Raw genomic sequence first — 11230 nt, 5'->3', positions numbered from 1 at the left:
GACACTTCTGCCAAGTTCTGTTCATTTGTCATACAGAACAAGCCTACTATTTAGCCTGTAAAACAAGTTGTTTTTCTAGCCTTTATGGTTTCATATCTTGGCCTTTTGCTGCTTCATTTTTTAAAAATCTGTCTATGCAATACCAAGTTGCAGGAGTAAACTCCTTTTGGATATTAACCCAACTTATTTCCAGCAGGGCAGAGCATGCAAGTGCCACAGTGTCAGGCACCCACAGGGGTCCCACAGGGGTCCCACAGGGGTCCCCAAAGCCCCAGGTCAGTGGGGTTTAGTTATTTGATCAAAAGGCCTTTTCCACACAACAGAAGACATTTTGATATGTCACACTCAAAGCAGGAAAAACAACTTTGCAAATAATAAAATAAGAAGATAAAATTTAGCTGCTTCAGTCTTGGTTTCAGCCTCGAGGGCCTGTTTCTGTTGGCTAACTGTCACACTGTCACGTCTTACGGGACGCAATAAAGTAAAAAAAAAAAAAGAAGAAGAAGAGGAATAAAAAAGAAAAAAATCTTACTGTTGTGAGAAAAGCTTTTTTCAAATTTGGTAAGGAATTTGTACTAGAGTATTTTTCTTGGCATGTTCTGCATTATTATTATTTTTTGTAGAAAGGTCAAATCCCCTGTCAAATCTATAAGAGCATTGTTAGTTTTTAATGTGTTCACACTGTAAAGTCAGCAAGGTTACGAATAAAATACCCAATACTGATTGGTCCCTGAGCATATAATGAGGCTGTCACATATCTTCTGTGTGCGGCGTGACAGTCGGCAGACGGGAGGCTCAGAGAGTGGTGGCAAACGTGGGGAAGCCCAGAAACAAATGTTTGCCCTGAGGCACCCTGACTGGTTAATCCAGCCATGACTTGGCACACTGGGACATTTACTGGTGATAGGCTTATTATGAGGCTTCATGCCTCAGGTAGTGGATCACATTTTGACTCAGATGAAACAATGTCAACTATTTATTCTTCATAATTAGTGGTTGTCGTGTTCATGTGCTTAGTGACTTAGCAAAAGGATGAGGAAAAAAAAATTTTGGGGGCTTCAAAAAAATAAAAAGCTTTACTTTCAAGTCCCTTCATCATCATCATCATCCCGGGACCCTCTTGGTCTCCTGAACCTCAGGACTGGAATCACTGATGGACTGTCTTCAAGTCACTGGAGCAGAACGAGGCAGCACAAGTTTATGAGTACAGCACATTTCATATGGAAAGGCATGACAAAGTGATTTATATAACAGATCAAAAATATCAACCAGGAAATGCAGCATAAATTAAAAGGTAAAACACATTTTGATTGGAAAACTTATATTAAATATGTAAGAGCAACCCAGATGATGATGAGCAGTCAATGCTTGGTCAAAGGCAGTGGAGAACATATAGTTCAAACTTTTTAACCTTTAGATCCAGTCTTTTCTGAAGGTTTGTTCCAGCTGTGTTGAGAACAGTAATGAAACAACGCCTTGTTATTTCGGATTCAGACAGTAAATATTATACAGTAAACGTGCCCTCAATTAAAGTAGGTCATCAACAGAAATCCTATAGCCTGCACACACTTGCTCTTTGGGACATTTTCTAATTTTATACATTTCATTACTAATTCATCATGATCAAAACATCCCTTAACGTGATTTCACAGAACAGCAAAACACAGGCCTAAATGCGTTTCACTTTTTACTTGTCAGCCATATTTAAAATCGGATCCCCTCCACTGAGAGCAATCCTGTGCAAGCTGACTCACAACACGTGTTTGAAGAGATAATGTTTTCACTGAGATCGGCTGCAAAGATACCGAATGCAGCATCGTCAGAGTTTCTCAGTGCATGAGAAAGTACTTTGCAAAATTATCGACCAATCCGACTAACGTAGAACACAGAAGCCAGATGAAGTGGGAGAAGAAATTCTTTGATCTCCACTTGGAGGAATATCAACTAAATGTTTCTGCAAAATGATGAATTTGTATCACTTTTATCAGGTCATTATGATAAAAGACTGCTTAGCTTGACATATATTTCATATTATATTTTCACATATTTCATTAAATCCTCTTACATTTTGAACACGTACCTCACTAACCATGTGTGAGGCTAAACTTAAGAATTACGTAACAAACTGCAAATAGGGAAGTAATTATTGATAAATATGAACCAGACTGCAGCAAGAGGCCTGAGCAGATGGTGGTCTATTTAGAAGGCATTTTTGTGAGCATGTGAACATTTTGGTTGCCTACAGTGTAATCCCATCTACATTTTTAATTGTACAAATGATGAAATATTGAACCCAAAGTTTTTTCATCCAGAGATCATTACCTTTTGCCCTGGATTATTAGATTCTCTTGAAAGCAAACTGTGAAAATAGTGCCTCATTTTGGGCTATCAGCCCGTCGTATCAAAGTTGTAAATTAGTGTTTTGAAACATTCAGAGACAAATCTCTGGAAGAGATCCTGTTCCCAGGCATTTCCTCTGGCGTTATCCACCCTCACATTCCACTGAGACATGGTTATCTGATATATGAAGTTTTATATAGTTTTGTGTCACCACTCATACACTTTATGTGAGAATCCGTTTGAGTGCACGCCGCTTTATGGCTTTCTGAGGCGTTCTGTTTTCATTTGCTTTATGTAAATCCATGGGTCTGCAGGACTGAAACCTTTGTACAGCGTCATTTATGGAGCGCACTGTTTTAACCATCATTTCCTTTGACTGTGGAATTTGCACTTTGCTCCTTTCAGGAAGACTCATCGCAAAATGTTCATCTGACAAAAAGACACAAATGCATTTGATGGAACTTTCATCCTGTCTTTTATAATCATAGAAGTTGGTAAGAGTTCAACATGCCAGCTGTAACAAATACCTTTCAAATTGCTCTACACCATCTGAAATTATGTTGCGTGTGCACATAAGGGTTGCATGTCAGTGTTTTCACATTTCCAGCTTGCTGGATCCTCTCCTAGCAACTGTGGGGCTGAAAAGCCATATATACACAGTCAGTGGGCTTTCTCCCAGGGGCAACATAGTGCCCCGCAGCCAAGTCAATGTTCCCTATAGCAACCCCTCAAACAACATGGAACGAATAAGACAAACCACATGGAAACAGGAGCAGGTGAAGAGCAGGTCAGCGTAGCCAGTGGAACCTTTGAGACAACGTCTCACACTCACTCCAGCCAGACATAACGAATACAACAAAACCGCCTCTACATGTGGCTTTATTTCTTCTTGCTGATAACAGTGTGGCGTTTAATATTGTCAGTGGGCTGATGTTCAGAGTGAAGAGCCCCACTCTAATTTAATGGCTTATCAGAGAGAAGTTGCAGTGGGTTGTGAACTTGTTGCTTATGGCACGTAATAACAAAGATGTGTGTTGACATCTTCACACATTATTATGAGTTGGCCCGTTGCTGCTGTGAGCTCGTGGTATGCAGCGTTACAGGAATGTGTGTTTTGTGTTGTGCATGTCACGGCCTGAGCTCAGCCCCATTATTTATCTTCGCAAGTGAAGAGGAAACAATGTGATGTGAAGGGTAAATGCTGATCAGTCTGAGGAAAAAGATGAAATTGCACCTTCAACATACGCTTATTCTTGACTACTGTAAAAGTAATTTGACAAGATAATCTTAACTTACACATGGTCCGGATATTTTGACAAAAACCCTCAAAATTCTTTTCAGGTGCATTACAGAATACTCATGTAGAGACTAAAAATGTATAAGCGGTCCAAAACAATGTGACCTTTTAAAACTAGCTAAAAGATGCAAACTATTTCTGGGAAGCTGCAGAGTGTTGTGGACATGTTTGCTAACATATTTTGCTCATTTTATGTTGAAGAACTTCAGATATTTCAATGTCAGACTGAGGCCTTGGTTACAAATCTTTTTTAATCAGAGTCAAGGCAGAATAAGCCTCCTTTTTCACCATGAAGGAAAGTTAAATCACCTTCTGCACTCAGATGCTCATCTTCTGACTTTGACCTGATGTTTTACTAAATGAATGCTGCCATCTAGTGGCCGATGGAAGCACATGACTTCAAAGTTGGGTCCCAAAAATGTGACAGATATCATAAACAGAGATAAATGGCATCCTAATCACCACAACCATTAAAATAGATAAATAAATAATAAAGTAATGGGTTAAGTATGATTTGTCGAAACCATGGAAAGAGCAGGAAATGTTTTGGCAAAACAGTTAAAACCCTTCAGCATATATTCTGTTGAGTGCATTTTGCTGTGTGGTCTAATAGCACGTGCAACTAAATTATCAATGACAACCATTTCATCATTGTTTATTTCCTGTCTTTAAGAAACTGGCAACACACAGCAAATAACGACATTAATAATATACAGATCAGTAATGTTCCTTTAACAAAATCAGCACGTATGAAAATGCAAACTGCTTATTTTTCATCCAAGGTAAAACTTTTAACTTGTTCATGTTACCAAAAAAAAAAAAAGAAGCATTTCATAGATTTCAAAATGTATTTTTTAAACTTTTACTCTGGTCGTTTTTCTTTTGATTTGTGGAGTTTCTGTGATACATTCATACGTCTTTTGTCACAGCTCCACGTAGCCGAGCCGCGTTACTTCTGTCACAGTTTGTTGCCAAGGTAACCGAGAGCAACCAATGACCCTTTCATTATGGCGCCTCTTATTACAAAGCGTCATTTTCTCAGGGCCATTATGGAAATGTCCCCACTCTGACAGAAGACAAGTTGTCAGGCTGTGTGCAGAGTGCTGCAGGAGGCAGCTGCAGTCAGTTACACAAGCAGCCATTTAATTACAGACATGGATTTATACAGGGAGTTTAGGCCGTTTTCTTGTGTGAGCTGCCATGTGGACGGTCATGATGACAATGTGGATGTTATTCTTACCCTTAATGTCACCACCATGTCCTCTGTCAGCTCTTTGCTGCGGTATTTTAATCTCCTGGAGTCACTCGTTGTGCTGACGGGCCTCCCCCCACCACCGGGACATGTCCCCACGTCCTCCACCTGCTGACAGCTGCCAAGTGCTTCATGGTCAACGTAGACACCCGTGCGACGTGATCTTTGTCCAACAAGGCTGCTACATCATTTCACAATTTATTTCAGTCATTCAACCTTCTGTCACGTTTTTTTTTTGTTTTTGAGCTCGAGGAGCTGTGGGTGTGAGATGGTTTTGGGTCGTGACAAAAGCAGAGTAAAGATTAGTCAGTATGTGGGCTACGTATCACACTTTTGAGATGAACTGTTAAAAAATCATTGTTGCTATTTCACAACTTATGTTGCATTAGTTCCCAAACGGGACAATTTCACACCCGGGTGGGATATTCAAACTCACACGTAACATTTGATTTACACTCAGCCGTCGATTTAATTAGGTGAACATGTGCTGCAACTAATGTAAAGTAGAAGCTGAAATAAATCCCTTCTTCTTCATGAAGTTTTGTGAAAATGCGTTATACTGAAATGTGTTGAAGTGACAAAGACTGACACAAACGCATCAGTCGCATTATCGTGAAGGTGAATAAACACACTCTGAGAACATCATCAGCTTTCCGGAAGGCAGGATTTATGTTACCCAAAAACTGGACACTGGGTGTATGCAACACTGCATTTAACCCGGGAAAATGTCAGAAATTCCCCCTATATATTGTGCCCCTTAAAACACTCACAGGCTTGAATTAAACGTGGAGGGCTGAGCGCTGCTGAAAGCTGTTGCCTTATTTTCCTTTCTAGCTTTGCAAAGTGAGTCACGTTTTTCTTCAAACAAACTGAGCATCGTTACTTCAAGTGGACATCCGTCTGCTGATCCAGCCCTCCTGGTCAGGTGAACACCGAGCAGCAGCAGCAGGGACGTGCAGCACCGGCTGTCAGCAGTGAGTGAGTGAGTGAGAGCAGACGAAGTGGTGCTGCTGGTCCAGCCCTCTCCAGCACCACCACCACCACCGCAGCATCAGCAGCAGCAGCACCACAACCACAACCAGCAGCAGCAGCAGCAGCAGAATCATCAGGATCTCAAGATGGTAGCAGCGCACTCTTCTTCCCATTCGTCGGAATCTGCCGAGTGGATTATTTGTCTGGATAAGAGGTAATGTGCATTCACATCGTCTCAGCTGCGTGCGCCACCTCATTTTAGGCCACCGTGCGAGCGGCGAAAGATGGAATATTCCCACAATTTTATTTGGTTTCCCACCGGAGCCTGGGCGCTGTGTTACAGCAGCAGAGTATAAAGAAAACCCCCCAAACAACAACAACAATAAACAAAAAAACCCCACATTGTCATAGTTTTAATTTCCCAGCGGAATAAAGACTTGTATTTTCTGTAATCCTTGAAAGCGCCATGGTGACCGCGCTCACATCACGACACGGAGGGAAACTAAACGGCCAGTGAAAGAGCGGAGCAAAGCTGAGAGCGAGTAACTTTAGACAGGCGTTTGATGTGCTGTTAAAACGTGCCGTGATGCTTATTCCTCGACAAACCACCGTGAGAGTGGAGATTTAAAACGGCCCACGAGATGATTTTAGCTTCAGACTAAATTCTGCCCACATCACCTGATCTGTAGGTGACACCACTGCATGTGCACCTGTCAGAACAACCCAGCAGATTCTTCAAAAAGACCTGATTTTGATCCTTTAAGAGCTTTAAAAACTGATCCGTGCGGTCTTTTGATTTCAGTGATTTCTGAATCATCATCCTTCTGAATCACCACTGACAGGTGCGGTGTTGCACAACTGCAACGTACACGTCCATCACCCACAGCAAACAACTGCACTGTGTGTGTGTGTGTGTGTGTGTGGCTGTGGATACATTAACTGTTTCACTCACACTGTGAGAACTGAGGATCAGTGTTTCACTTTGTGTTCACACACTGAGAGTTGAACACAGTGCTGTATGGGTGCTGCACCCGGCTCAGGTGTTAACAGCGTGAGGAGGAAGAGGAGTCCAAAGTGCATCAGCTATAAACAGCAAAGTGACGCAGTTTGCCGCGTGTGTTTGCACAGTAATATCCTCCAGCCAGTTATGGAAGCCACCTGTGTCGCTCGGACCAAATGGATCTTGTGTGACTCACCTCTTCCTAACGAATACCTGTAGCTCCTGCGCTTCACCTCACCTTATTGTTCTGTTGCAGTGAAGTGCAAATCAGGTGATGAGCGTGTGTGTTTCCATGTGTATCCTCACTCCACTGGACTTGTTTCCCAAGAGTTGGTGCAAAAAGATAAACGGACACGTGGTGCCACTTGTTTTCATCAGAGCTTTGGAGATGAGTGTGACCTGTCACTCAGCAGGTTCTGCAGTCTCACACTCTGTAAGTGCAAATGAGAAGCGGTTGCTACTTTGGGTTCATCATCATGTGTGGTGTTCATACTGTAACAAGCTGCCTCATGGGGAAAACATTTTGCCCTCACTTACACTCTGAATTAACACCCTTTGGAAGATTTTTGTTGTTGTTGACTTTGCTTTGTTGTCTTCACAGAGATGCTTTAATGTGGCTACTGTGAGCACAAAGGTTGTGGGGGAATACATGATCCACAGGAGCCATTTTGCTCGCAAGCTGTTGCATGCTTGGCGAAAACACTTTTATTGCAACATGGTGGATAATAAAGCGCAATAAATCAGAGCGCTTGTTTCTCTTTTCTGAATTATTGATGCCTTTTGGTTTCATTATGTTTTTTTAAAAGGACGGATAAGGATTCAAAGGTGACGTAAGCTAGAGCGCAGCCACCCACCTGTTACATCAGCGGCTGCAGATTCAGTGCAACACATTTGGGATGGTGTAATGCAGGCAACAGAGGAGCAAGAGAGATCAAACACACACACACACACACACACACACACACGTCTGTGTGGCAAAATCTGGTTGAAGTGAAACGTGTGACAGGCCACAGTCAGCTGACGGGGTCGGAGCAGGACAGAAAAGAGGCTCTTCCTGAATGAACATTTTCTAAGCTTCATTACTATGTCATGAACCTGCAGTGCTGATGAGCTTTAAGAGTGTTGCGTCTGTGGTCTGCAGCACTCACTCGTTTGTCGTCCAAGTTCATGAAAAACTGCAGCATCTCTGAATTCTGACCTTTTGTCTCCAGGATGCTGTGTTCCTCAGGGAGGACTTGGTGTCACATCACTCCTGCAGAGCCCCAGATGTTTTCGGAGCAGATGAGGCACTTATGCTGCTCCGTCTGCCTCTGGCTCCGCTGCCCATTAGGTGGCGTATGTACATTTATTGCAGACTATACATCACCCCTTTCTTTTCATTAATCCAGACCAGCGGAGCGCTCTGGGGAAGATGTTGACATAATTCTGGCACGTCTGAAAAATGTGAAGGCCTTCGAGAGATTCCACCCCAGTTTGCTGCAGCGGATTTGCCTGTGTGGTTTCTACGAGTGCTTAGAGAAGGGCATCACCTGTAAGTCAAAACACAGGCTCTGCCATACTGTTATGATATGTATATAAGACAGTATATTTATTAATCGTTCTGTTTTCTCAGTGTATCGCCAAGGAGACATTGGCACCAGCTGGTATGCTGTCCTCTCTGGTTCATTGGATGTCAAAGTTTCAGAGACATCAAGTTATCAGGTATGGTTGATATGTTTTTCCAAACATCATATGGAAACCCAGTTTCAACCCAAACCCAATGCTCACAGTCTGTCTTATTTTGAGTTAAGGTTGGGTGATAATTTGAAATCTTTCAGCCAGCCACCGTCAGCCTAACAGTGGGTGATTACCAATATGTTGATGCAGGTAGAGATGAGAAGACCAGTGGTTTGTTTCAAGTGAACAGACTCATGATTGGCCCACCCCCCAACACAACAAACTCACAAAAGAAAGGAAATATTCCTGCACCATTTTAATAAAACTAAGACGGGTCTAACTCGACAGAAGCAAGATAAAACTCACTAAAACTGTCTTGGTTAGTCTCTCCACTGTTTCAGCTGTCACCAGTTGTGGTTTGGTAAAAATAAAGCATTAATTCACAGAGTCAGATATGAAAATGCCAGTCTTTACATCCTGTTTCTTTCTGCTTCTGGATTAGCAGCCTGAATGAGAGTCTGTCGCTGAGCAGAGGCAGAACAAATAAATATAATAATAGAAATTTTTAAAAAGAGATAAATAAATAATTAAAAAAAATCTAATCATCCAATCACGCAACCAACCCTATTTTTTTTTTATTAAACTATACTTTGATGTGTTGATTTACTAAAGTTGCTTCTAAATCTGCATGTTTTCTAAATGTTACAGTCTTTCTGTGAAGATTTGAATGATTGCGTCAGTGAGGCCCCACTTAAAATTCATTAAAAAAAAAAAAAAAAAAAATCACATCTAACCACAAGCTTCTTTGGAGTGTGGGCTGCAAAAAGCACTTGGCTTATCACATTAGAGGACATTACTGAATAATTTTTAATACTGCAGTTTCATGCACCTCAGTCAGTTTGTTTGGGTGCTGATTGGAGTAACGTCTCTGCAGATTGAAGTGTGCCCATCTATCCACCACAAGTGTTCAGGTGATTGCCTCTAACCTTTGAGGAGCACTGCTCCTCAAGTGCCTCACACAAGAGCGGAATAAGGACATAACATTAGCATTTCACAAGATTCTTATCTCGCTGGAAGTTTTATCCTTATGGAGAAATAATCCATATGGAGCATAATGTGTGTGTTATAGGATGCTGTTACCATATGCACACTGGGGACTGGCACGGCATTTGGGGAGTCCATCCTGGATAACACGCCCCGACATGCTACCATTGTCACACGGGAATTCAGCGAGCTGCTGCGCATTGGACAGAGGGAGTTCAGGTCTCTGTGGGAGGTGAGTACCTCTGTCTGCTCCAGCTGCACTTGTGTCAGCCCACGTTGCGGTTTGTGACGCATCCCTGAGACTAACTCGAGGCAGGTGAAAAGCTGTATGCATTTTCTTGAAACTCACTTTGTTTCCTTTTAGTCAGAGGTCTAATATTAGAGACATCACATCTCAGAATCTCTGCTAGCAATTCATATAACAACGGGAAAACAAAATTCCAGAGGCTGTAATGAAACAGGAATCCTATTTCTACAATCACCCACAACAACAGGCAAAGTATTACTATTTCAAGTAAAAATGTGATTCTTTTTACATTGTTAAAGTCATCGGTTGCAGAAGATAAAAAGCACAGCTGAGTGTGCCACTTGAAGGCATCATGTATTTCTGTCCATTTCTTTAATCTGTGACCTGCTGAGGGGGGCTGCTTTAAGCCAGGGAACAGCCACCTGTCTTAGCTCGTTCCTGCTGGAATTGAAATGTTGAATGTGAAAACTGTGACGAATCGAGCTAAGCACAAGCCAGCGAGTGGGTGGCGTATAGGCAAAGTGCCTTGTGGATTAGTTGGGGTTGGATCGTGGAAGTTACTGTTCTGTTGGCCCCCCTGCAGGTATTACATGAGCTGTCCACTTATTATGCTGTAACCTTCTGCTCCTAAGTTTGTGTTCAGTAGTGCTGGTCTCAGAAGGACACTGACTGCTTATGCCTTTTGGCCACTAGGTGGAAGTGCAGCGCTGTGGAGAAATGTTCTTTCTGGATCTCTCTCTCACATGTTTAAGACAGACCATCTACATAACATAACCTGATACTATGAAGTATGTACTGTTGTGTCGGCACAAACATGGCCTGTAACTTACTGTAAATATTTGTAAGAGTTTATATTGATGGTGACGGGACAGAAGAGAAACAGTATTTGTTCATGGAAAGTAGGTTGGCTCCAGTGCGCCACTCAACCCTCGTTCTCCTGCATGTCAGCCGGTGGGTTTCGTGCTGTGTAGAGGCTCCTCTCCACTCTCTGCTCCCCCTCTGCTGGAGCTGCTATGGGCTGGTTTACTGAGAGAGTGAGAGACAGCCCATTTCCTCTGGCACTGAAGGGCACACGGGGCTGTTAAAATTATGAGCTGCGTGTGTCAGCAGCAGAGTGACAGGATACTTAACTGGGTCTGGATGTGCGCTGAGGATCAGGTGGAAGTAATACTGCAGGTTACACATTTCACCTCTGCCCCGGGGCGACCTCCGCATTAGGGTTTGTAAGTAAGGCTTCTGATTGTCATATCTCGTCCTTAAACCTCTCTGTCTTTGGTTGTTTTGTAATGTAATAACACGCTCTCCAGTGGCCGTGTTAAGATGTGGTCTCAGCACAGAGTGTTCGACTGATGTTGTGTTTTTGCTTCCTTCAGAAAATGTTGATACAGTCCATGTATGAAGAGGCAAAAAGCCTCTTTTTGT

The 11230-nt window shown here is 42.5% G+C and overlaps 1 protein-coding gene across 3 annotated transcripts in view; it reads left to right on the top strand.

The window, feature by feature from the left end:
- Positions 1 to 6001: 6001 nt before the first annotated feature.
- Positions 6002 to 11230, top strand: part of rapgef4a (Rap guanine nucleotide exchange factor 4a) — a 32764-nt gene continuing 27535 nt past the window's right edge. For 2 of the 3 annotated variants that reach the window (XM_046404606.1, XM_046404604.1), the window contains exons 1-4: positions 6002 to 6075; positions 8250 to 8392; positions 8474 to 8562; positions 9647 to 9793. In XM_046404606.1, coding sequence (XP_046260562.1) covers positions 6008 to 6075; positions 8250 to 8392; positions 8474 to 8562; positions 9647 to 9793 — 447 coding nt within the window. In that variant the 5' untranslated portion in view covers positions 6002 to 6007. Of the gene's footprint in view, positions 6076 to 8249; positions 8393 to 8473; positions 8563 to 9646; positions 9794 to 10748; positions 11032 to 11230 lie in introns of those variants that run through there. The other variant, XM_046404607.1, reaches the window with a different exon arrangement.

This window comes from Scatophagus argus, chromosome 11 (assembly GCF_020382885.2).
Source record: "Scatophagus argus isolate fScaArg1 chromosome 11, fScaArg1.pri, whole genome shotgun sequence".
Lineage (NCBI taxonomy): Eukaryota > Metazoa > Chordata > Actinopteri > Scatophagidae > Scatophagus > Scatophagus argus.
Note: the sequence above shows the minus strand (reverse complement) of the source record. Positions and strands in the feature narration are given on the sequence as shown.